We start from the raw sequence: 27,415 nt of genomic DNA, 5'->3' as shown, positions 1-27,415 counted from the left end.
TGCAAGGGGTTGCTGGAAAGAGAAAGAGGCAGGTCTGGCTCCATGGTAGAGGGGTTTAGGGCATCAGCATCCCACTGGGAAGATGTGAATGAGAAAAGACACCACAAAAGCTGCAGAAACCATTAAAACAAATGCTCATGCGTAACACAATCATGTTGGTTTCTGAAAAGGAAAGTGGTCTGTGGTCAAAGTACATGCGCCGGCCTCACAGGCCCCGCGTGGTTCTACCCTGTCCCCAGAGCAACGTGGCTTGTCACGGCAGGATAGGGAGAAATTAAGAGGGAGGAAGAACAAAGAAATGCCAGTTTGCAGCAATGGCCATTTTATTTTAAGCAGAGAACATTTTGCCACCCAACTGAAAAGCTCGAGTGTATTTGGATGTCTATTTTCAACGATGATTGGGCAGATGTTCACAGGGCAGCTACAGCCATACAAGAATGCTTCCCCTGCTGAATTTCAGGATTGTGTCCAAAAAAGTGCCAACTTCACATGGCTCCTGTAATCTATCCTGAAACATACTAAAACTTTTTAAAGATTCTTTCTTGAAAGCTCAGGAAAGTTGTGAACACACTGAGGGCAAGATCTTCCAACAAAGTCTTCAGAAATCAGAGACACAGTTACAAGTTTTTCCCACAGTATGTTACAAGTTTAATTGTGCAAAAATACAGTCATCAAGACTTCAGCTTTGTTATGAACTGAACACAATTCCAGTGATGTACAGGCGTGGAAAGAGGTACTACTGTAATTACAGCAAATACACCATAATTATCGTTGAGATAACCAAGTGGTTCAATGCACTGAGATACTGCTCCCAAGTGATTTGGACGACTGGTATTTAACTACTGTACATCAAGACAATCAAAGAAATGACACCTAAAAGGAAAGCCAGTAGCAGAATAATGATGTTTAAGACTGCAATAACTCATAAGAATGTTAAAAAATGGTTTAGACAGATTCCCCAGTGATGGCCAAGAATTAGTCTGCAATACTGCAGGCATGAAGTGTAACTCCTCTTCATTCAACACAATATATATTGCATTTCAGCAAGATGAAAGACTTTCCTAATGCCAATATTTCTTTCAAGCACAGGAAGATGAAGCATTAACAACCTTTAAAATTGTATTTCAAACTATGAGACACCAATGGTGTTGCAAAAAAATAGACAAGAAAATAAAAACAACAACAAACTTTCAGAGCTCAGTCCTCTGGCTCCACCACTTAATAAAACGAAAAGCCTCCACCAAAATAATACATATGGAAAAGAAAGGCATTGCTGGCTTCTCTCACCCCCATTAAAATCTTCCTGTAGTGCCTACATCACTGAGGAAAAACAATTTTCAAAGGAATTCCTCTTCTTGCACGCAACCAGATCAGACATTTGTAATGCGGTTCTGTGCAGCTACTTTTTGGTCTTAACAAATCTATGTGCTTCTTGCAAAAGTGTTTCAACATCTTCATTATCTTTGTCTTCTGAACTTGGTTCCCAGTCAGAGTCTTCATCAGTAGGTTCGCACTCCTCTTCCTCATCATCTATAAAGCTATCATTAATGTCATATTCATTTGATTCATCATCATTGGCACCATCTTTCTCCACAGCCTTTTTTCCTGTAGGGACAAAAATGTTGTACGCTCATGAATCATAAACACAGAACTACAGAGACCTTCCAGAGACCATCTAGTTGGTCTCTCTCCTCAAGAGAAAGAATCAACTACACCACTCTACCCAATGCTGACAATTTTGGGTTTGATGTTCAAGACTCTCATGACAAGCTGTACCACCTGCTGCAGCACTTACCAGTCTGATCATTTAGAAAGTTTTCCTTACTGGCTCTTCTTCCAGCACTTGGGAAACAGTATCAGGCCTCTTCTGATATCAGAAGAAAACAGTATCAGATAATGTCTTTTGATAACTCTCCTTTCCTCAAGGAGTGGCACACATGATTTTCTTAGTTGTCTTCCTGCTACTTCTGTACCTAAACAATACATCTATCTTGCTGTTTAGCCTCTAGCTATTGCTAGGCGGCTATTTTGATCGTGGATTTTCTGCCTTCATTCATCCATACTTACCTAAGGCTATTTTTATGCTCTTTGGAATCTGATGTGGCTTTTAATTCCCATCCACTTCTTCCTGAGCTGGGTGAGAGAAGGGAATCTGCTAGATCACTCGTCTCCTACGGTCTCAACTTGGATCTATGCTGGACAGTCTGTGCTTCCTTTCGGAAGACGGACAAATGATGAACACTTCTTTCCTGAGCAGGGTGCAGTCTACCTGTTTCCCAGTTCAGTCTGGTTTACTGCACTGCTTCCTAATCTGCTGTCCATCTATCTTCTTCACAACTTACATTTTGTGACCAAATTACCTTCTGCCTTCACAGTATTTCACAATGCTCTCTATTGGCAGGAATCAAAGGCTATGAAACCTCTATTTACAAGAAAAGGCTGCTGTTCACAGCATGTTCCTAAAGTTTTTTAAACAGCTTGTCCTGCAGTATCCTTTTAATTACTCAAATATGTTGGCACATTTAAACCAATTCCCAGAGGCAAGATAATTCTGCTATGTGAAGAAGCCTTAGCTATCTGACTTGGTAGTGTCTCTAGAAAGCTGCTGCCATGGCAGCATTGCCTTCTTTTATTTATCAACAGCTGTGAACCTTTAACAAGTTTATTTTCACTGCTTCCTGATTTTGGCAGCTTTGCATAACCCTTGCTCCACAAGCCTACGCTATTTCCCTTTTTTCTTACATGTCCACAATTCCTAACTAGCCACAGCCTATTATTATTCCGATCATGTGTTATTCTGCCCTTAAGTCACACCTCTGAATAAAACCATGTTCATTCCTCTTCTTCCCAGCCTCCAATTTTCACAGTCTTATCTCATCTGGAGATAACCTGTGAATGATCTCATACAGATAATTTATCTGTTCTCATCTTTCATCTGAAACGATAAACACATTGTGTCTTTTTTTCTCAACTACAGACCCCACTCCAAATCATGAACGTTTATATTACCCTTAAGCATTTCTTGGCAACCTCTTGAAACCTCAGGTCAGAGCTCCAGGCACTCAAGTTATGCGTGTGGTGAACTACCTTATGTAGTCAAGTCACATCCTTCATCCATTACATTTTTCTGCTATTGGGAACGTTACTATTCCAACATTATCTTAAGGTCTGATTAACATTTTATACTTCTATAGCAACTCTCACCCAAGGTTTTCAAAAGCATTTACAGCATTAGTCAGATTTCTCATAGATATAGAATTTTATGGGTGAATTGTGCTACAGAGGCACTGAATGACCTCCTAGAATAACATCAGCCATGTGTGACACAGCCAATAATATAACTGAGCAATATCCTATCACTGGCAATCGATACTCTTTGAAGGACTGACTGTGCACCACCTAGCAGAAAGTCCTGAAAATGCCAACTGTCAATTTGAGCTGTAATCCACTATTATGCTTGCTAGTGTATTGTTTACCAGACCTCAGAGGAAATTAATCATGCCCGTGTCTACCCATACCAGTAGAATTTCTTAGAAGAATCACAGACTATGGTCCTGCAGAATGATTATGTCTTGGAGGGGAGAGGTCAAAACCAAGATGCTAAACACAGTAAGAACAAAATCCCTTTCTCTAGGTTTATGAGATTAATAAGCTCAAGATCTGCTTAGCAAAGAAATGCTCTTCTTCACTTTCACAGCACTGTGGGTGGTATTTTACAACAGAAGTAGAAATTCTGGCAAAATACTGATTACTTTATTTCCGCTATAGTTTAATTCAGCCACAGCCCCCAAAGCTGCTCATTAAGCCCCACTCTGCTTTTTCCTATGTACCATATTTATAAAGATGACCTTGAAACTTTCTCTGAAAGCATCTCCTTCGTGTTGGGAGAAAAACCTTACTGACCACCTCTTTCAAAGTGTTATATTTGAAAGTGAGCTGACCAGCTGATCAGAAATCCTATATAGAAGTGTGTAGGAGAAACCTGCAGGAGGTCATTCATCTAAGTAGCAAAAATGTAGTGAGGTCATTCAGTAGTGATAATTTAATGACGCCATAACTCTGACTTCCCCCCCTCCCCTTACAACTATCCCCCCAGTAATTAGCCTTAGATTATTTCTCAGAAGATAGACCACATTCTCTACAGGCAATTCGCAATCCCTCTGGTAGCAGTTAAGACTAAAAATGTTAAAAACTAAACATGTCAAATGTCATGTAGACAGTACCCTTCTTTTCTTGTCTGGTGGAGTTTAAATACACCTTTACAGAAATTAATCCTGCTGTGCTTAACAGTGCAGTTGTGGCAAACGGCACGAAATAAAGGTTAATGGAGCCCTGTCTGGCTGTGCGACCTTGCATGGCTCAGTACGACTGCCTCAGATGTGAACTTGCTGAGCCCAACCTTTTATAAGCTTTGCCCTCAAGAGAACTAAGCAAGCCAGTCAACAAGATAGTGAAAAAAAACCCCAGCAAATATGAACAGCACTTTAATTAATGAATACCCTTCTTTCCTCTGTGCACAGAATATCAATTCTTTGCTGGTTCTTAGTCAGAGGAGTTCAATTTGATACATTGAATTTCACTGCTGTGTTAAAAGTTTTACACGCTTACAAAAGAAGCACTTTTCCATCGCAGTCACGCTTGGCTGACCACCTGCCATGAGCTGTACACACAGGATCCACCATTTCAGTGAGGAAGGTGCTCTCACGCAAGGCACGGCTACAATTTAAAACCTTCAAGATATAGATTGTGAGTAAGAAGGACTGTAGATATGCACACAGCTCAGCTTGCTTCTTTATAAAATCTTAACCCCTCACTGCTCTTACAGTGCTGCTAACTATTCTCTCCATGGTATAACACACTTTCGACAAGGGAGCAGTGACCAAGATGGGGCTGGTACTTGCATCATGGGCTGCAGCAAAACAGACAGGTAACAAATATGCCTCAGAATATGCTAGTGCACAGATACAACCATATCAAGCACTCTGCGATAGCAAAAGCGCGCACATACGTGATAAGGAAATGGGATGGGAAAGAAATTTCTCAGTGGAAAGTATAAAAGCAACCTCTTGCATCCACCCACAATACAAATGGAGGCCAAAACACTTTGCCTAGAAAACTAACTATACCTATTTGCACTTTTATTTGTTTTCTCTAGAAGGCAGATATCTCTATTCTGAGGATTTCTTTACGAAATGCCCAGCCATCCCTTGGTGATCTCAAGGAAGACAAGCCAGTTCCCACTTCCACTTGAGATGCAGCTGTTCCACAGCCTCATGCCTTGTTCAGGCCAGTGGAAGTGCAGACTTTCAGATTGCTCTTTAAAGCTCACTTCTTATTATTTCTAAAATAATTTAAAAGCTTCACATTTGCAAGCTGAGACACAGCAGAAGCCTGGAAACAGACCTAAAAGATATTTAAAACTGGAGCCTGTGCACCCACAACATGCAAATTAACATTGCTGGCTGCAGCAAAGCAAGCTAGGTGCGCCGCTGGTAAATGGAGGAGATATTCATATACAGTATTACAATTTACATTATCAAGAGAGACTACAGCTTGCCTGTGCTACTACATAATCCTCACTGATGACTAGAAACTAAAGTAAGGATACATATGTAGTTTACAGTGAAAGCTGCCCCCAACTCAAAGGCATCAACCTTCTTCTGCACTTCAGTCCTAACAAGGCAGTATCTTACCTGAAACATTGATACCTCATAGTATAAGAAAAGCTCATCAGCACATTCACAGCTATCACTTCACAGTTATTTCAAGGTCAACGCAATGCAGAAGGAATATCTCAATGTTTCAAGAGCAATCAATCTTTATGGGGCAACCTTAACTAGTTGTGGATGAAATACTGGATTCCCTTCATCCTATCATGACCCCTGTGTAAGGAAGGAATAATCAATTTAGCCACATGTGTCTCTCCTTAAAGCATTTGTTTGTTTTCTTGTCTGCTTCCAGGGAAGTACAGGTATGCTGATCCAGGAAGCCTGGTACAAATTCGATTTCAGTACTATTGCTTCTAAAAAAGCAAGCAGGGTTTTACTAAAATAACGACTACTTTCTCCTCAGGTAAGTATTACCAAGCATCTCCAGCACTATCAAGTGCCCAAAAACCAAAGCAGATTGGTTCTGTCCCAGGCTGATGTGCCCATTCATAACATAAGCACATACTCACCATTCCTTGAAGTTCGTTGTCGGGTTCCTCTTCCACTTACTAAAGAAAGGAAAGTTATTAGTCAGGATAGAGTACAACCTAGCATAACGGTTATTCACAGATGTTGCTACAATAAAAGCCTGACCTATTAAAATAAATGCTGCAAATGACTGTGCTGTATTTACAAGCATAATAACTACTCTCCTGCCCCCAAAAAACCTTTTTTTGTTTGTTTATATTGAATAATTCCTGAGAGATTACCCAGATGAACTGTTCTTAACAGTTATTATGGACCATTCCATATGTAGACAAACATCATCGATACTGTTTGTTGTTGATGGGGTTTATTTAAGCAGAAAATGGAAATATTTCAAAGCATTCAAATATTTTACATCATTGTTTACATAAATGTAATTTCTCCTTAATAATGTCATAATCCCAATTCTTTAAAGCAAAATACACTAGCATTACATTTCCATAACTGTTCTGCTCTGAAGTATTGTTTATTGCTTTGGGGTTTCAAGTGGAAAAAATCTCCAAGTCCAACAATCAAGAAAAAGCACCAAAAAAAATTGCAAAGTATCTCTGTGAATTCTTTAAGAACAGACAAAATGTTATCAGTATGTCCCCCTGCGTTTTTCACCAAGTCTAGTTACTGGAATATAAAAGACTAGAAAATTTTAGAATAGAAACTCAAATTCAGTTTTAATTATATTCCCTCCAAGCCTCAAGAGAATATACATGCAAAAATTTGTTCTCTCAGTAAGAAAATCACTGGGAAAAAAAATTCAAAATAAATAAAGATGACAGACATGCTTGCAATGTTTGGTTTAGAGCATCGCAAGACTTTAAAATCGTATGTTACCTGAGGATTTCCTATCAAAAGAAAAATAAGAATAAAAAGTAAGTATGAAATCTTAAGATACAAATCTATACACAAAACATAAAATACTTCTGTGTACACATTTTGCTACAGAGACAGGAGAAAAGCTATAGAAATATTTTACTGCAGTAACCATTTGAAATGTTGAGAAATACTTCACCAACACCTAAATACATTCCCTATTTTCATTGTAATACTCTGGATCTGAATGGTGGAAGTGGAATACAGCGATCCAGTAGTACTGCACTATACCATGTCTAATTCTCAGTAACACCTGTTAAAGTCATGAAAATAGCCACTTGCCATGCAGCATTTTTGTCAACAGGCAAGATACAAAGCAGACAAACTACGTCAGTTTTGTCTGACATAGCCCATCTCACTTCAGTTGAAAAGCATCGGAAAAAGTGAGTGCAAGTTTCCAGTGGCCAAGCAACCTTCTTTATCACAGACAAGGGCAAGACCTCACACTTAAGAGGAGCAAGGATTCAGGGCAATGCAAAGTAAGCTGCAAATGCACTGGTTTTCACTTAGAGTAGCTGAAAGCTTTTAGTCCAAATTTTTGGTATCTGTTACTGGGGTTTGGGGTTCCCCCCCCCACTTTGAGCTATATTGAACAACTTGGCTTACCTGGAGGTGCACTGTGCTTGTATTCTAGCTTGTGCTGTGGATTCTTCCTGTGAAGAAGAAAACAGTAGAAGCTTGATTTGCCACCTTGCTCCACACTTAACAAGCCCAGAATTCCATGGTTATTTTATGGATAATTTCAATTTCTTTTTAAAATATAATTCTGTGACCAACGCTTTACTGCAGTGTCTCAGCTTACAGAAAACAGGTTGGGAAAAAATCAGATTAAATAAGAGTTCCACTTGTTTCACTATTAAAAAAAACCCACAAACCAAAAAACAAAATAGATGGCTGATCAAAACCAAGAGATGAGATAGTTTCCAAAGTTGTACGATAAGATGCATTTGTTCAGCATAATAAGAACTGATCCAATTATTTACTCTCACTAAAAATGAAACCAAAACATAATTTCTGGTGCATTAAGTACAATGCATGCACAGTGCATAGCAAGTCTGAGACATCCAGGCATAGCTTCCATATTCTGCAACATAAGGCTACAAATTAATTAGTTTGGAAAAAATTAAAGAATTTGGAAAGAACTGCTTGGCTCAAAGCATCACAGGGAGAGGCCACAGGATTCTTCAGAGAGATTACCCATTGCTGCAGTATGCTGCTGCAATCCAGCAAGTTCAATTTACAAGTGTGCACGTCTTCTATTAAAAAAATAGCATCAAAGCAATGCAAGAAAAAATTCAAGGTCAGCTTCCCCTTGGATCTGCAATACATGGTCCTCTCACTCAGGGTATGATCCAGGTCATTAACACCCTGACTTATCCCACTCCCGAACAGTTATCCAATGCTGCTCTCATGTTTTAACTCGGTCCAACTTACACTAATGTGACAGATTAGCACAATGTGAGGTTTTTCTCAGGGCTGCATGTTAAAAAACTTTCAAGTCAATTTATTTTTGTGCAGAAAATTTTAAAAAATTCTAACTTTGGAAGACCAGTTCAGTGGTCCTAATTTTTGTTTCTGAAAATAAGCAACAGTTAAAACCCACTATTTAACAATGACATACCATATGACATTGCTTGAAACTTGTGATGAATTTCTGCAACTGTAGCAGTTTTTGTGTATTTTAAAAAATACCCTTGCTGTGAAGACTGCCCTGTAAAACTAATTGCTTATTTACGTTTCTTATACTTCAAAAATAGTATATAGCTACTCTTCAGTACAAAAATCTTACATTTGTGTAATATAACTTGTGACAAATTCACACACTTCAGGTTAATTCACAATTCTATAGCTACTGCTATATTATGTGTGCATTAGAGGTGATAGTTATCTGAATAAAAAAAAATGTAAGTACAGCTTCCTATTAAATACACTGTGCTGAAATAAAGAGAATTGCCTATTTCCATGTTTTACTACTATCGTCAGCATCAGACCATTTGATCCCAACTCAAGGGATAGCATTTAGATCATTCAATTATGCTCCCTTCAAGTAGTAGCCAAGAGATAAAGACAACAAAAATAACACAAAGAACCCTTCAAGTTACATCTGCTGCTTCATTGAAAGAATTATCTTTGCTTTGTGCCTTTTTTCCTCTACCTCCAAAGAATAAAACACAGATTAAGAAATGATCAGCTCACACGGCATAGTTTCTGGAAGGAGAAACAGTTTTGGTTTTGGTTAAAACATCCACTGCACTCCTGAAAAAGTACGTTGGCAATTTCATTACAGGTATAAACCCAGATTTCTCATCCTGAGATGAGAATCCAACTCAAATATTTTTGAGAAGAGAAACACTTTTTCTGCATTAGCTGAATATAACATGGCTTTTTCTTAAAAGCTACCCTTATTTTGTTGTATTTCATAGAGAACACACTCTTTAGGATCACCACACTTTCTGGGATAGAGGAGAAAATGTTTCTGCTCAGGCACAATCTTTATTAACAGCAGCCATTAGTTTCAATATGCTCCCCCAGAAGTGCTATTGCCTCAAAATACATTCTTTTGTCCATGGTGTCAATTACTCAGCAGTCATTAAACTCTGCTACACAGAAGTGTAAAACCTAGATATTGAGAAACAAAATAAAATAAAACAATCTTTTGAAGAAAATCAATGCCACTTAGAAGAAATGATACCAGTCAGCCATAAACCGGATGTTATTGCTGTCACTTTAATTATGCTTTCTAACAAATCAAATACTGATTAAAATAGAGGGTTTGGATAAATTCTCAAATAATACTTTATCAAAATTTAAGCTAAAATTACATATCAAGAACAACATGTAACAAGAAATTATTGTTTATATTTAAAAAGAACAGTTTTCTACACGTTGACAAGTGAAAAAGTGTTGATCTCTAGGTCACTTCCAAAAGTCAAGTTTTCATGTTCACCAGCTGAAATCATTAACAAGTATTTTGCACAGACTTTGGTACTTTAAAGGTAGCAGTCTGTCCACAGAAAATTTCAGAAGGCAGTGAGACTTTAGAAGGAGCCATAATGATATGCGGCATTCAAGGTTTAACATCAAGAATTATTCGTTATTCTATCGTCATTTCGTAACTCCAGGGGAGAACAGTCTTAACTTGTAAAAACAAGAAAAGCCATTTTGTACAGTGCTTCTTACCTATAACAAGCCGTTCCATATGGACATTCAGGCCTGTTATCATTGTTATCCTGAGTTACGATCTCCATTTCATGATAGTCGTCATCATTAGGGTGGCTGAACTGCTGAAAGTGAATGGGATTCTTCCTGCAAAAGACAAATATATATAGAAAACTGACTGTTCCATTTAAAAGTGAGAAGTGGAAGTAAGAAAGGCATTACTGAATCAGTGACAACTCATTTTTCTGTGGTTACATGAAGAGGAGCTTTGAACATTTAACTTCATGCAGAATGTAAGATTTCCTTTCAGGATGACAGAAGAAAAGCTTTGTCTCTGCACACGCTGCAAAAGAGGTTAAACCACGAATTTTCCTGTTTGTCATCAGCTTTACGTTTCAGACCTCCAACATGCACGCAATCTACTGATGTAGTCGTATAGCAATTGTATTCGGTGGACAACGTGCTTAGTTATGACCCCCTCTGGTGCTATCGAAGTGCTATAGAAACTTGTAAGTCTTAGCTCGAGTAGGAAGGGCCAACACGTGGGAGCTGAACAACTGCAGTACTAAAGGCTCCCCACACACTTGGTTATTGCATATTAGCTTCAGGCAATCTGTCTCAACTATTATTTCTGTTCTATATGCAAGTTACTGCTCACTTGAATACTTCAAATGCCAGAATATTATTGCAGATGGAGCAGTTTACTGGACATGACATTGATCATGCTGTCACATTTGGTTGGCCACCATGAATTTCTAATTGAAATATCAAATTACAATGATGACACGAAGTTATACCGTTAGACACAACAGCTCTGCATGTAGTGTCACACCGACATTAGTGATGAGAGTACATTACTAGCATCCATGACTTTTTGCTCTACAACACTTAGGCAGTTGAATCCAAGGTGCACAAGTAGGGAATACAAATACATGCATCATTGAAAGAACATTGCTCCTGCTTCTAGGCAATAGGTTTTGCTTACACACCATACAAGACAAAGCAGCTATGAACACCACCACTTGAGAAGAGTTCGCTTTATAAAACTTCTGTAAGCAATATTAAAAAGAACACAGAAAAACAGGTTACGTTTTCAGGAGAAATTAACAGGACAGATCAAAACATACTACAAAAGTTATATCAAAGCAAACACAATGATACCAAAAACAAATCTACTTTTTCCCTATGATTTCTTTAGGGACACTTTTTTTCCAAGCATAATATTTAAAAGCTAGAAGTGTGAAATATTATAATAGATGATACGCCAAAAGACTTCCACAAAATGCTTCAGTGATTTACCACACTAATCTCCAGAGTACATAATCTTCAGTGTGTTTATGCAAATCATAAGAGTGAACTACTTTCCCAAGCAAGAGGAATGACAACTTTAAACTGCAGAGCAGTTACTGCTTTAATTTACACTTGTAGCAGCTGCATTTAGAAACACAAAGCCAGAAACGTATATATGGCTAGCGACATACACAACAGCTTCCTCACTGATCCCAGGCATTCTTTCCTTTAAATTCACAACTACCTCTTATGAACTTTATAGGGAACAGCCAATGATAATTTCAGCATTTCAGCTACCACCATAAGAAAAAAAGCTTTTGTTACAGCTTTTGCAAAATGATTACTTAAGCGCTGTGAGCTCTACTAACCATTTGGGCCTCCTTTTAAGCATTTGAAAAAGATATTTAGTATTAATACTTTAAATCTCCATTTGCCTGGTAGCTCAACAAGCAAGCTACAGATAAACTCTTCAATGAGCTACTTATCAAAGACTCAGTGTCCCTTGGATCTATTTACATAGGTGACGGACATCCTGCGCTGGTCTTTTCAGTTTGCAGAAATTAACAGTAGGGTAAGCAAATACGGTTTCACTCAAAATCACTGCGAGATTGCATTTACCAGTCATTTACTCTACCACAAGTTCTCAGGAAACGTCACCTACACCAAATTCAGGCTTGCTGCCTACTTATTTTTCCATTTAAAAATAAATGGGATGAAACAAAGTAATTTTAGAGGCTACTTGCTTTGTTTTCTAAATGCACAGAGCTAGCTTATTAGCAATATCAGCAAGACTTTTGAGTCATTTGAGACACAATTCATCTTCTCAAAGGGATACAGAAGCAACTAATGCTCTGTGAAATAATTTTTACGTTTATTCCTACAATAAGATACATGTAGCTTCATAGTCACCAAGGAAAGAAGGCATAATAGCCATCGTTTGGCCAATCTATTGTGTTTTAGGAGATACTCATTTCCTTTAAAAGATTTACTTTCAAACCTACTTGGAGAGCACCAAACCGCCCTTGTTGGAGGAGAGAGGGGAAAAAAAAAAAGAAAGAAAAAGAAAGTAGTATGGAAGGAAAAAGAAGGGAAACAAAAGGGTCTTGATGTACTCTCCCTATCACAAAGCTTCAGGATTCTATGGGCCAGTGAGATGATGCTCCTCAAATTATAGATTACCTGTGAAGCATCTTAAAAACATGCCCTACTTGCAATGCTCAGGACTAATAGAAACATCACATTTATCTTACCTTTACCTGGATAATTTGTACTTATTCCACTTCTGTGCGTTGTGCAACAATATCCAGCAAAATAAACAGAAGCAGAAAAGTGCATAGCTTATATTAAGCAAGCATTTTCCCTTCTTGCAAAAATCTAAAGCTTCTTCCTCTTATTAAGGGTTTGGTTTGTTTGAGGGGTTTTTAAATTATTTTTTTTTCAGACACAAGAGATTTGAGTTGTAAGAACACAACACCTATCACTGTGTAAGCTGCACTCCAAAGTTAATTAGTTTCAAAACTAAACCTGTCTACACAGGAACACGTTATGCATTTGATCAAAACAAAGTCATTAAGCTTTACTCATGCAAAAAATTAACCAACTAAATGTCTACTTTATTCTTAAAGTTCTATGAGAGTTACCTTCTCGTAAACATACTCGCACAGTTACTGCAACTTTGCTTTCACAGAAGCTCTGAATTTGTGTACTCACACTTCATGATGCAGAAAGTTAGGCAAATAAAAATTGCACAAATAAAACTGATAAAGTTCTTCAGAATCGATGGAGTCATCTCAAGCAGAAGTTGAGTATTGCTCAGTGAAATATTTAAGACAGTTTTTCATATGTGCAGCCACCAAAAGCAACTTAAAAGCTTTTTCTAAAGCAAGTTTAACTGATTTTGAAGAGCCAGGGCTTCTGACCTAATCACATGCAGAAGACCCCTGCCATCTGAAGGGCTTATTTTCTCAGCTACTACAGAAACTGGTAGGGAAAGTGTAATGAATTACCAGCACTAGTTATAAAGCCATAGAATTCAAGCCTGCAAGTACACCACAAGTGCACGTAAAAGTTCTAAATTGTAAGGCTTATTAGAAGACAGGACTCAAAAAAAGACAGATGCAGGTCATCAGCCACCAAATTTACAAGCTTGAGGTGAAAGGAAAAATACTTATTTTCATAAACAAAGAGCAAAGTATTTAGAAGAATGCACATACAAATCCAAAGGTTGGTTAAACATGCCCTGTTTTGACAGCTGTGGGAAAGATTTACACACCTCCAGTCAGCAGAGCACTGTATCACAGGCTAATAAAAGAAGTGTGGACAAAAGTTGTGCGTTACGGTTTTTGAAGATGAGAGTTCAGGTCTGCCACACTGCTTCTATGCAGCCCTTGAAAAGGGGAGTTGGGTTTGGATTTATTTTAAAATTTCCTGCTTTTGGAAAAACAAGCAGCAGACAAGAAAACGAACACAAGACAGTATTCAAAGAATAAGTTCCTTGACAACAAATACAGCCAGATGTAACATACACAGAGCACTTTGCCTCCTGGTGGTAATAGCAGTTTCTTTCAATTTGGTAAAGCTTCAAGCTACCTCAGAAAGAGAATCTGACTCTGAAGGATGATTACAAGAAGAATCCCTGGAGCAAGAGGTATGGATCCTGCTTGATTCTTTCAAATGCAGTGTTTTCAAATTCATAAATGAAGAAACTGAACTATGGGTTACAAAGTTATTTCCTAAGTGTTTAAGGTAGGTCTTGGAGAAATCTAATAAAATCAATAGAACTAACATTTACTCTTTTCAATTTGTGCTTTCTTACTAGGCATCTACCAAAGGTGCCAAAGTCACATCCAGAAGACAAGTATCTCTTAATAGGATTTTACAAAATAAACACTAGAACTCTGAAGAGCATCAGTTATTGGATAAATGACAATTTATGAATAAGAAACCTCACCTAGAAAAAAAAAACTTTAAGGAAATGTTACGGTTACCAAAGCAGTACTCGTTTAAGAAGCTGACTCTTACAGCACATCTTGTTAGGAGACACCTTTCATAAGCTTAAAGTAATGAAGGAGAGGGAAACTAACTACCCATCATACTCAAAAGAGCACTCAAAGCAGCCCTTCTTCCTTAGCAACTCTAAAAAATAGGTTTTGCTCAAGGAAAACACTACACAATGAAAAACTGAATACGCAATCAATGTGTTCCTTCAAAGCACCCATTCACATCACATTTATGTACATGTTCTGTTAAAAATACGGGTAACTGCAATGACTTGCTTTACTCCACCATCTCTATCCCACTGATGCAGAAAGACTACTTGGTGGTCTTGTGTTGAAAGCAAATACTAAGATGGAATACAAAGCATATTTCCTTTGCTGCAAACAAGCAGGTTTAATCTCATGGCATTTCCTGAAGATCAAAGCTGATGTTTTTGATACTTCATCTTTACAAATTCCTCCAACAAAGTAAGATTTTGTTATGTGTTATTTCAAAGCGTTCTGTTTTCTTACAAAGCAATACTTACCAAAAGTATTGCTGCCACACGGTTTAGAATAAAGATCCAAGAAGAAATGTGCACATGCAGACTCCTATTCCATATTATCCGAAACTAAAATTTGCCTTCCTAAACATTAGGAATCCTTCAGCATATCAGAGCATTAAATCAGCTTAACCCTCCATACAGGGGAAAACTTGTCTAAGTGAAATTAAAAGTAGCTGGAGCAAACTAGAGGCTGCATTTGTACTACTGGATGAGCTTAACTACCTAATAAAACATGTTTTCCTCATATTCATAAAGGGCAAAAATTGAGCTATGTGAAAGAAAGCTACATGAAAACTGGAAGTCTGATGTATTCATTAACCTAACAGCTTTTTGTTTTTGATTTACACGGTTATCTGCAGCATTAGGCAGACCAACCAGATACAAGAACCCATTTACTTGTGCTTGCTTGTTTTCTAAACCACCTCACTGTTTTTCCCATTGGTCAAGCCCCTTAGAGGGAGGGAAAATAAAATAATAATGGAAAAAAAATAATCACAGGATCCACTGTTTCCTAGCTTGGCCTTATCTTTTGTGCTTTCAATGCACATGGTTTAACTAGAGCTCAAAGCCTTCCCCTAAATGCAGTTCTCAGGTGATCAGTCATTTGCTAGCCTTAAGACCACCTCTAGATTTCTATCTTCCCTTTGATACATCAACACACAGCATTCCAGATCTTTTCCGGGCAGAAAGAACTAGCAAAAGACCAGACACTCAGCACTGGTGTTCTGGAACATCTGTATCACACAGAACATTTGTATGACTGATCATTCGCTATGAATTGAGAGGATATGAGTGGGAGAAAAAGAAAGAACAAGAAAAAAATGCTCTTCAGTTGAAGTATTACCAAAGATGCTGACCAGGTAAGGGTTAACATGGAGTTTGTAAGTATGTCTTGTTAGGTTTTTAGGGAGGGAGTGAAAGACAAAGAAAAAAACCCAGACTGGCCGAGTTATAATAAACGTAATTTTTGATTATTTAGGGATGACAGATAATAAGTATTTTAAATATTCAGATCACAAAGCATGCAAGTACTTCAAGATATACAATTCATCTTTCATAAAAGTTTCATCTGCTAATAAAACAAGCCTACAGGCTCTATGCTGGGCATTTCAACCATTTACCTCTCTTCTCCCTCCTGGTACCTGCACTTGGCTGCTACACGCAGGGGGATTTTATTGTTTTTCTTTTTTAAAATGGACCTTTGTTTTTTATTTCTTACAACATTTCATCCTTTAATTTGTTGAAGTACTTCATCCATTGTTTGGGTTATATTAGAAGTTAGCAAGACATCCTGGCTCCTCCTTTTATACTTCAAAAATTCTTGTTATGCCATTTCTTTCTCATCGCTCCCGTGCTTACCAAAAGATTTTTTTCAAATCAAAGCTTCAAACGACATTACTGTTTTCTCTTCCACAGCTAATACATTACTTCTTAATAATAAGCTATCTTAAGCTAGTTTTAATTTTGCTTTACCTGTAACAGCCTGTTCCATACATGCAAGGTGTCCTCTTACGCTTGATCTGTTTGGAGCTTTCTGAAGCATCCGCACTTCTGGTTGAATCAGAAATCTCAGTCTCGTAATCCAGATTTGCATCAGGCTCAAGAATCCCTTCCTGGGCACCAAAATATTGGGAAGTCCTGCCCCAGTGAGCTTGTTGGCTTGTAGAACCAGTAATCTGCTCTTTGTTTTCTGTTTCCTCAATTCTATTTGTTTTACTGGAGATCTGACCTATTCTTTTGGACAATTTACTATGCAGCTGCCTATCATTTTTTTCCAGAGAACTTCCACGGGTTTTTGTTCCAGTCTTGCCATTTCCTTCCATGTTTCTCATGGTACTCTCAAGAGGAAATCCAGATGTATTCTGTGGAACAAGGTTACATTTTGAAGGACCTGAAAATTTACACTCTTCAGAATTAAAAGCTTTAAGGTCAAACCCTGCCTCAATCTCATCATTCTAGTTTTCAAAATCAGAGAAACATAGAACAGCCCAGGTTGGAAGGGACCTCGAAAGATCATCTGGTCCAGCCTTTAAAAATCTTCTACTCTACCTTCCAAACTCAAGCTAGCTGCTAAATGAAAGGCTCAAGGTAAGAACACACACAGGCAATTTAAAGAAAAACTTATCCTAGAGCTCCTGTCCTCACCTTCGGTTCCCTCACAACAGTCAGGGCTCCTCTCTAACCACCTCAGTTTGTGACTAGTCCAAGGACTTTAGCCTAAATTAACTTTCAATTAAAAGTCCTGCTCCTGAAAAGAAATGAATGGGAGTTATACATGTGACTCTAGAAGAAATATATTTATCTACATATGGGAATTCACAATATATACCTTGAACTTAATCCCACCCCAATATATCTTAAATGCTTCAGCTCATGACTCTAAATCACAAAGCAGTTTGTCAGTAGATACCATCAGGCAAAGATTTCACTTGTGAGAAATACTGCAGTTTAAATTTTTGAACATATGTACACTTAAAATAAGAGATGTGTGCTTTAGAAAAAGAATATGAGATACCTAACCAAGACAGGAACATGGTCCCAACAACATTAAGACATTACCTGGAAGCATACCTTCATCAAAGGCTGAACTACTGTGATACACTACAGGACTATTCATAGGTCTCTGCTCTCTACAGTTTATTATCTAAGTTCCCCCTCCAGTAAATCTATACTTAGTTTATATGGATACATTTGGCAGAGTTTGAAAATCAGCTGGTGGTTTCCTATTTGATTTTGTTCCTTTCAATGCGAGTCTAACAAATTGTTAGCCAAAACCAGAGAAAATTACATTTGAGCAGCAGTGTGATTAAGAAAGGGCAAAGACAACATTAATATCAAGTGATCCTGACAGCAGCATATTTAGCAAGTCAACTCGGAGACAGGGATGACTCTTCTATCGAGACTCCCAAAATAAGGCTCAGCAAACAACTGCAGTTTAGGAAAGAAGCCTTCATTCCCAGAAAAAGGACTAAATTACTTTAACTAATTTAGCACTCCCACTTGTGCCTTCTCTCCGTTACATAATTCAACCTATTGCCTACATTGTATCTAATAAGAGTAAACACTTTCAGTTTTGTTGTGGTAAGTAGTTAAAAACCGGGTAGCAATCAAGAAAAACCAGAGGCAACAGCACTGTTGGCACAGGTTATAGCACGTGTGTGACCTCACTGCCATCTGGTGGCTGCTGACGCTTCGAAGAATTAAGATTCTTTTTACATCCTACCCTACAGCAGATTTTTCTCGATTGCCTTAAATATGACAGCAGGAGAGTGATGTTAGTTTTGATATCAAAATTCCAATCTTTTAGAGCTCTCTATGATTATTACTTTTGCTTGCACTAACCCGTTACTTTTTCTGCAAAGTTCTGAAAGCAATTTCTTACACTGTGTGTAAGATAAAAGTGATTTATGAAATTATTAGGAGAAAATAAGTACAGCTTCATACTTACAAATTGCAAAATGAAATAATGAGTTATGTAGTCACTCACCTTATAATTTGACAGAGAGAAAATGGCACTGCAGCTGGTATTAATGTACCCAGCCAACAAAGCTCACCAGTCAGAACCCTTTTTCAGATTAAAAGATTCCACTATGTTAAATCAAAACTACCCTGAAGGGTATGCTCTCTGAGAGTAGATAATTTCAATTAACCTTAAGATTTAATTAAACAACAAAACCAACCCCCAATTGTTTTCAGAGTCAAAACCAATGAAGCATATCAAATAATAGTATTTTAACTATTTTATCTGATCCTGTAACAGATTCAGGCAGTTCTAATGCTATTAGAAACCCCTCCCCAGGTTGTTCACCTAAAGGAAAAGTCAGTGAAAGCCTCAGTTTGCTCTCACCAGAATACGTCTTGTTTGTCTTTGATAATGATTCTTCTCTTTTCATAGATAGCAGGGTGCTATCAGTAAGTATTTAACTGCCTGTAAAAGCAGCTGTAGTTTGAGGACACACAGACTCATTGACTGAAATGTCTGCTCACTCATTGTCATAGATCATTTTGGATTTCAAGATTACCTTTTTTCCCTTTCCTTTTTTTTGACTCAGATTTTGACATAGCGGCATAAACACACTCCCTGCTCTTTTTCTTCAAAACACAGCAGTTGCTAAACCACATACCCTAATTTTCTGACCATAAAACTTCACCAACTAGGATGGCACTAGTTTGGGCAATGTCCAGTGTTGGATTACCTCAGTGTCATACTACCACCTATCCCTAAAGGGTTCTCAGAAAAAGAGCCACAAACCAAGCCACTCCCAGGACCAGTACTTTGGCCTACGTCTTCCAGCCTCTTGCTGTAAAGCTCAAAGTGTGGTATTTCTGTGGAACGTTCCAGGCCTAAATCCCAGATCCTGAGAAGGAAGTGCAGAAAACCAAGTCTCTGCAGGCTTCCAGGATCCTTGCTGTAGAGCTATCCAATGGACTGGCATTCCAAAACAACTGTTAAACAACAAATCACAAGCAGAACACATAGACCCAACCTTCACCATGACATTCCCAACTACATTCTCATTTTTTGAAACACCATGGCTCTGCCCTCGAACCAAAAAATTACCTGAGATGAAGGGATGGCAAGACAGCTCCTTCTCCCTTGATCTTGCTCTTCACCTTCAAAATCCTCTATAGTTTCTTCAGAGGCTAATCTTCTCTTCTGCTGCACATTTACTTCTGGTTTTAATGACTCCATATTACTTTCTCCCCTTCCTTGGTCTTTTTTCATTCTACTACCTTAAAAGAAACATAAAAGGGTACTTTTGGAATGCAACTTTTACAGTGAAATCCCGACCACATTAGAAATCTAAAGCTACATCGAAGAAGAACACTGGGCAAAAAGCATGAGAAATAGCAGCAGTTGTGCATGTGCTGTTTCAACAACGCATTTTTCGCTTCCTGCTTAGAATGTTTTAGAATGAAACAGATGTTTGAGAGGGAAATTTGGAGGAAAACAATAAATATGTGGCAAAGGATATTCTGGACTGACTGTATCAGTATGACTGACAATTTCTTTTACGCAATAGGAGCTTATCAACTAAACTACACGTCCAAGGATGACTTTTACCACAGACCTTTTGTACAAGTATCACATTAGATTACCAGTTTATACACACAAACATCAATTAATTAGGACATGGCAAAAATCAGGGTATGCCCACTTGCCTAGTCAGCTACATCACGGTTGATTATTTCATCAGCCAGTAACTGACAGAAAGACAGTGAATGTTGCGTCTCTCTTTGGAAAGCTTCACATCCCAGGAAACTGTAAGATCTCTGTACTGAAGTAGTATTTTCTGGATATACAGCTGGGAGACAGCCAGGGCCATTGTCCTGGTTTTGTTATAGCTCCATCTGCTGCAAAACACATTCAGAAGATACTTGATGCCATTTTGCAAGACTTCCAAACCTCTGTCCCTTCAAAAAAAATACTTACATGCCAGAGTCATTTGTATAAAGCAAAGATTTTTTCCAAATTTTAACGCCTGACTTCCAAACAACAAATCAGTGCTACTTTTCCAGTAGGAAGATGGACAGAAGAAAAATAAAAGGGTAGCCTTTTAGTTTTACTCTCTACCTTTCTACCTTCCCATCCAATGCCACCCTAAAAAGGTGCAAATCATTTCACAATTTTAAGGAAATATTTCAGATTTGCAGGAGAGATTGGTTGTTTTATTAAAGTGGCCCATTCTAAGCTGGAATCATTATCTCATGTAATGACTTTTTAAATGGCTCCAAGAGCGTTCGTATGTATCCCTAGCTCCCTCGAGCTCAGGTCTTCAGCAGAATGACAGAAACGCTGGGGGAGGTTGTTAACATACATAGTCATTTTCCTTTTCTTCTCTCATTCCTTTAGTCCTCCAGTTCCATCGATAAAAGTCAGCACAGCCATAAATGCCTTGTGGTAAGTTTGTCAGAGAATATCTAATGGCAGTTTTAGAACTCTTTACAAGCTCCCAGGACCAAAGCCAGGTATGCTAGAAAATTTTCTTGGGATTGTGCCAATGCAGCACCCTTGTGTCTCCAGTTGATAGAGACTAAACACAGTATTCTGCCGCTGTTACCTCTGATAGACAGCGGCAGAAGTTTATCGTACACTCTGCAATTTCCTTTTGTGGGAAGGACAACAGGGAATCCAGTATTATTTTAGCCTCATACTGGTAAGAAACTACTATACTGTGATGAACTGCTCCTCCTAGGTAGAAACTTTGAACGAAGCGATCAAGTTTGATTCACAGTTAAATACTAACACATACTGCCACCCAAAAAACCCCCCACCTTCAAAACCTGTGAAATCAGAAGTATGTAAATTTAGAAGGGCAATGACTTAAATGTGGAGAAAGGCTTGGAATTAAAAGCCCAGAAAATACCTAGAATTTACATACTTAACAAAACAGGTGAGTTTATAGGAAAGGGCTTCAGAACATCAGATGTTCAGCTGTCCAAGCAGCCTATATTTCCTGGTATTAAAACAGAAGGAAAATCAATTGATCAGAAAGAGCTCTGTCACACCCATAGGACTGGTGACAAAGGAGACAACAGAAGTCAGTCTCTGTCAGCTGCCAGGCACAAAACACAGAAAGAGAAGTAACAAATTAATACTTTCTACTACCACAATTATAATTTAAGAAAATGAGATCAAAGCACATAAATGTATATTGGTATGCAAACGTACTACATTGCAAACCTACCTCCTTTCATTACAGGCTCAGAAATCCTCTGAACCAGGAGGTCCTTTTCCAGCATCCAAGATGGAAGCACTCTCTTCCTTTGAATAGATCTTGATTCTTCACTATCATTATCATCAGAAAGAGGAAGCTGAAACAATATTTACCATTTAATACCTTTTTCCAGTTACAAAAGAGGTGGAAAAAACTAGAACACAAGTTCGTACGTAGTTATGTCCTTCAAACACAGCTTGGATAACTACCCACTTTTTGGATGGTACCCATTGCCTGATTTTTTTTTCTTTTTTTTTTTTTTACAGTTCCTACTCAGAACTCAGAAAAATAACATCTATAGAAATCTTCATGTAGTAAAAAAAACCTTCTTAGAGCTTTGGAATAAATATCTAAAAGGCTACAGACTGAAAGTTTCATAGAAGAGCTATATCAGTATCTTGACATAGAGTTTCAGCACAGAAATAAGAGAAAGAGGAGGTTTAACAAACAAATGCTTATTTGACAAAAAAAAAATCTAGAAAAGTCTTGCCAGCACCCTCTCAATTCCTTTCTCCAGAAAGGATAAACAAATTAAACACACCACCAGGAATCTCAGCTACAGCAAAGGCTGACATTTCATTTGTTGTACATAGTTATCTACTGTACGATGATGTTGACCAATGTGTCCTTTTTAGCACTATATTGCTGGACACGCAACAGACCACCTAAGAAAAAGCCCACTGGCTCCATACACTATTTATGAGACTGTCCGAAAGCCATTTTTACTCAGCAACGTTTAAAAAAAGCAAAAGAAGCTTGCTTTGAAAATTCTAATTTGCTGAACAAGACACTAGCTGCCAGGGAAAAACAGGAGGGTTATTTATCCGTGCGTTTGTACGGATCTTGACAACACAACTCCATCACAACTGCAGGATTCAAGTAAAAGGGCTGCTAGTACACTATAAACAGATATTATAGGCAGCACAAGGTATCTACAGCCCAACTGCACACTCTCCAGATATAAATTTCAGATGCTTTTAGGCTGGTTAGGAGAACAGTCATTCATTCCCTAGGCCTCACAGGTACTTACAGCACAGTAACTGACACAGACAGGGACCACAACTGGGCTTTGTTCTGTAGTACTGAACTCAGCTATCGCATTGTTAGTTCAAAATATTCCCCTAGCAATAGCAATTTTTGTATATTCCAGAGAAACAATTACTGCAGCGTAATTATCATAAACATAAATACACAACAGAAATGTATTTATATACTTGTATAGCATACAATCCCAAGCGATGAAAAGACAGATATTTTGAGTGTACAACTTTGCCAGAGTTAACTTCTCGGGGGGGAAAAAGGTTTAGAAAACACAACACCTTTACTTCATTTTCAACACATGCTTACAAATATTAAATTTAATTTAAAAATTAAGCACTCACCAAATGCCTGGAAGCAGCGCCGTTTTTTCTCATTTTTGTGGTTCCCTGTATCTCAGAGTTTGAACGTATCGGTTCTATTAACGAGGGACTACAGGACATCTCAACAGGATGAGCAGTTGGTGCTTCTGCATCAGCCTTCTGATTTTTTTTCTGACAAAGCAAAATAATTTTTAGCTAGTCAAACTCACCGCAAATAAAAACATGTACTTTTTACTCAAACATGGGGGTTGGTCCAAAGGTTTGCTATTAATACACTTCTAAACTGAATGTAACATACTCTCACATCAACTTACAGAGGAAATAAACGTGCCTTCCTGTCTACCTTCCACTGAAAGTACTTTGAACAAAAGATTTTCCAATCACTGCTGACCACTACTATAATGTTTTGGGTACACAATTTATACTAGTCACTGCTACGACAAAACTTTGAGAAAGCTGAAATCACAACTTGGAATTTGCTTTACCATAAACCAGTGCAACTTGCCAAAATTGGACTCTATACTAGAAGCTGGGTAACAGCGTTAAGATACAATTTTCAGGATCAGACACCCAATGAATCCAGCACTTCTTGGCAAGTTCTCACCAAAGGCTACAAGCCCACAGCTCTGAGGTGACACCACATACTCAGGTGGCTGAAACTGGTTTTAAAAGCCTCAGCTCAGAGGCGCCACATCTGAAATGCTTTCCAGCCGTGAAAGTACACTACAACCGTTTTTCCTTTCCAACGCTTTGCCCTTCCACTAGTCAATTCAGTGGCACAAAGGCTAATGGGAAAAAAAAATAAATCTAATTACTGCTGTGTTCACTGCACAGCATCACTTGGGAGTCATTGCTGCCCCTTCCACAGCGTTTTGCATCACAGGGAAGGCACAAGCTGACCAGCTGCACTGTTGTTCGTTGCCTCACGAACAGAAACACAAGAGGCCAAGCTCTGACTGACCGACACACGCCCCCACACCCCCTCACACCCCCCCCCTTCCCAAACGGGCCCCTCCAGGTGCTTCGCGAGAGGTTTCGGTTCTGCCCGGGCTCCCCCGGTGCAACGAGCCCGGATCCGGAGCTCCAGTTCGCGCCCCTCTAAGCACAGCGCATCAAGACATAAACCAACCCTGACCTCGGAGCGGGGGAGAGGCCGTCCGCAGCACACCGGTGGCGGGGAGCTGCACCCTTCCCCTCACGGGAGGCCGGGGGACCAGGCCGCAGCTGGGCCCCCGGGAGCTGGGCGGCCGCGCCAGCACGCAAGGGGACGGGGCGTCGACTCGGCACCCGAGGCTCTGCTGCTTAGGGACGGGGCCGGCCCCACCTCGGGAGGTGCCGCCACCGCCGCGGAGACAGGGCAAGACCCGCCAGAAGCCGCCGCCGCCGTGAGGGCTCGCCCGAAGATCGCTGGCGCGCCGTCGCCGCGTGATGACGTACATCGCTACGTCACTCGCCTCCGGAGCGGCGGGGCTGCCCCCTCTCTGCGGGCCCGAAGAGCGAAAGATTCGCCTTAAAAACCACCCCCACCACCCCCGTCGTGGCGTGACGCAGCGGGCAGAAGGCAGGGACATGCCGGCGGGCGGAGAACCGGCCTCGGGTGCTGCTGGCCGCGGCCGCCCGGAGACGCAGCGGCCGCGGTGACGGGGGGCGCCCTCCCCGCCCCGAGGCCGCGGGGATGGAGGGGGAGCGCTCTGCCGCCGGGGGACCCGCCGGCCGGGAGAGGGGGGGACGGGGAGGAGACCCGGCCGACTTCGTGGCTCTCCTCCCTCCGGAGGTCAGCTCTCGGATTTTCAGTGACCTGGACGTTGAGAGTTTGTGTCACGCGGCCGTGACGTGCAAAGGCTGGCACCGCGTCATCGAGAGCAACGACTGCTTGTGGAGACACCACTGCTTGACCGTAAGGGCTGTCTGCCAGCGGGAGATCGACTGCGATCGAGGAAATGGCTATTCCTGGAAGGTAAATTTAACGTCAGTGACGTAATGTCAGCAGCGTCGAGGCTTCTGGGATTGGTAGTAGAAATACGTAAAGAAATTACATCAGCACACCTCCTCCGTTCCAGGCTAACGGGAGAACCGCTGTAATCACAGCGTGGCTCAGTAGTACATCCCAGGAGCTGGGCATCTGGTTAAATCCACAGAGTGATGAAAGCAAGGCTGCCCTGTTTCCCACCCAGGGCCGCACCTGGCCGGCCCGCCACTCCTCGTTTAGTCCTCACGCTGCCCGTGCAGCCTCAGCACAGATGTGCATCACGTCAAAGTCTGCACAGCCCTAACGTGGAAGAAAGCCTACATCCCATAGACAGGGCTGGCCGGGGGAGAAGACAACATACCCCTGCTAGGCAGCGTGTGCTCGCTGGGTGGATTTTATGGGAATAGTTCTGCTGGTGAGGAGTGACTTCATGGAAATTCATCCTGAGTAGTTCTGCCTCAATATGCCTTGAGCAACGTACATCCAGGAGAAAAAAAAAAATGGGGTAGAGAAGAGGAAACAAGCAGGAGCTCTGCAAAGCTGTTTTGATATTCTCCCCACACACACTCCCAGTCAGAGCTGCTCTGAAGTGTTGAGGGCTGAACAGGCTGGAAGATCTATCAGTGTTGAGTCCAGCCTTCAAGCTGAGGTAGATCAGGAAAGGAGTGGTTTCAGTTACTCTGGACCAGCTAAAGGATGATCCCCACCTCATTTTAGCTGGTGTGTTTGAGAGCAGGGGGGTGGTAGAGGGATGAAAAGAGAGAAGCAGCAGCAAAAAAACCCAGTTCTGGACCCTCACATTTCAGTAGAGTTGTTTCAGTGTGAGTCAAAGCCTTGAGCAGGTAGTGGTCACCCTTCAAACGTACAGATCTTACTGCTTTTGCACAGGAATTTCCAGAGGTCCCTGCACTGATTCTCTATTTCATTTGTATTTTGGAGAGGGGATTTGAAGTAGAAGCAAACACACACCAAAGTCAGCATTTTCTGGCACTAAAAGGTTGGCTGAACAGAAGAATCCAGCCAGCCTGCATTAAGAGCCCAAACAAGTTACAGGTCATAAATAACCTAAGTAGGAAAAGAAAGTGAAATGCCCTTCTTTTAAGGAGTAAGGAGGAAGATGAATTCCTGCTTTAGGGTTTTCATCTTGACCCTCAAAGAATTGAGGCAATAAGTGATTCTCCATCCAACTTAGAACAGAAAAGATGGAAATAGACCAAGGTTGCTTCTTGGCAGCAGTACACCTTCCTGGGCTTAGTGTCTAGATATCCAAAACCACGTTCCAAATCCTTTTGCTAGCATTACTCTTCCAATGCAAAACTTACTTGTATTGAATGCAACTTAAATCAGTTCACTTCCAAGATTTGAGTTGTCTGTTTTTCCATCAGATCACATTACTGAGAAACTACTGGAAAAGCAAAGTGAAGCAAGAATGGCTGAGTGGGAAATACAGCAACGTTTCTTCACAAAACAGCTTGCCCGAGAAAAGCATGTATCCAATGGATGTCGAGACATGGGGAGAAATCCTGGAAGCAGAACTTGAGAGATGAGAAACCAGTGCTGGTTCTTGCAACTCAGGAACCTTCTATCAACAACTCAGACTGCCAAACTGTAAATATTTTGCTGTTCAAAATCAGTTGTGTTTGCAAACATATGATGAAAGAGTCTCAAAAAAAAAAAGTTATGTCTATCTTTTTTTTTTTACTTGCACTTTATCAGGTTAATTTTCTGTAAAATTCTAAATAAGACTAAATATTCAGTTGTAATTTTATATTTGTAAATTTAATGTCCTGCTGTATTGTCAAAAAGATGTTGATTGTACTTTAAATTTGCACTTTTTATTTTGGAAGAGATTACTTTTTAAAAAAAAAGCGTGCTTTACTCGAAGTGTGTTATAGCAGCAGCACAACGTGGGCCCCCACAAAGGAAGGCTGGGGAAGGGACAAATGCAGATGTTGGAAAGAAAAGAGGAGGACAAGGCAGCCACCTCAGGATCAGCTGAACATCCCCAGTGCCCATCTGAAGGGACAGAGCCCTCACAGGGATCTTTTCTGAACCTGTCCCCATGGAAGTGTTAGTGCTCAGCAGTGCTGCATTTCCACTGCCCACCTGCTGTGGGATTTCTGGATTAGGACTCACAGATCCAGAGACCAGGTAGGACTGAAGCAGCCACATAACTAACAGCCTCTCTGCCATTAGCTCTGCATTTTTGTTATTAGCATGATGAGTAGAGCAAAATTTACTACGTTAAACAAAATAACTTGGATAACCATGTGAGATAACACACCTTCATATATTTTTGCAGACATGCTAAAACA

General features: G+C 39.9%; 2 protein-coding genes across 3 annotated transcripts; one reads left to right on the top strand and one right to left on the bottom strand.

Moving 5' to 3' along the window:
* Positions 1-617: 617 nt before the first annotated feature.
* APLF (aprataxin and PNKP like factor) lies at positions 618-24,579 on the bottom strand. 2 transcript variants are annotated; one of them, XM_075749725.1, is made up of 9 exons: positions 24,456-24,579; positions 23,153-23,302; positions 21,741-21,867; positions 19,613-19,785; positions 16,525-16,913; positions 10,242-10,367; positions 7,668-7,714; positions 6,179-6,217; positions 618-1,605 (listed from the first exon to the last, which is right to left on the bottom strand). In XM_075749725.1, the coding sequence occupies exons 2-9, from the start codon at positions 23,249-23,251 to the stop codon at positions 1,400-1,402; spliced, it is 1,206 nt and encodes a 401-aa protein (XP_075605840.1). In that variant the 5' UTR covers positions 23,252-23,302; positions 24,456-24,579; the 3' UTR covers positions 618-1,399. The 2 variants fall into 2 exon arrangements, 1 of the variants encoding a protein (XP_075605840.1); XR_012834795.1 differs by lacking the exon at positions 24,456-24,579 and adding an exon at positions 1,796-1,867 and having other exon boundaries at positions 1,486-1,605; positions 23,153-23,502.
* An 11-nt stretch (positions 24,580-24,590) lies between these two features.
* Positions 24,591-26,944, top strand: FBXO48 (F-box protein 48). The gene is made up of 2 exons (XM_010308079.2): positions 24,591-25,088; positions 26,486-26,944. Exons 1-2 carry the CDS (start codon positions 24,807-24,809, stop codon positions 26,645-26,647), a joined length of 444 nt encoding a protein of 147 aa, XP_010306381.2. The 5' UTR covers positions 24,591-24,806; the 3' UTR covers positions 26,648-26,944.
* Positions 26,945-27,415: the final 471 nt, after the last annotated feature.

This window comes from Balearica regulorum, chromosome 3 (assembly GCF_011004875.1).
Source record: "Balearica regulorum gibbericeps isolate bBalReg1 chromosome 3, bBalReg1.pri, whole genome shotgun sequence".
NCBI classification, from domain to species: domain Eukaryota; kingdom Metazoa; phylum Chordata; class Aves; order Gruiformes; family Gruidae; genus Balearica; species Balearica regulorum.
The sequence above is the reverse complement of the archived record's forward strand: the minus strand, read 5'-3'. Positions and strand labels throughout refer to the sequence as shown.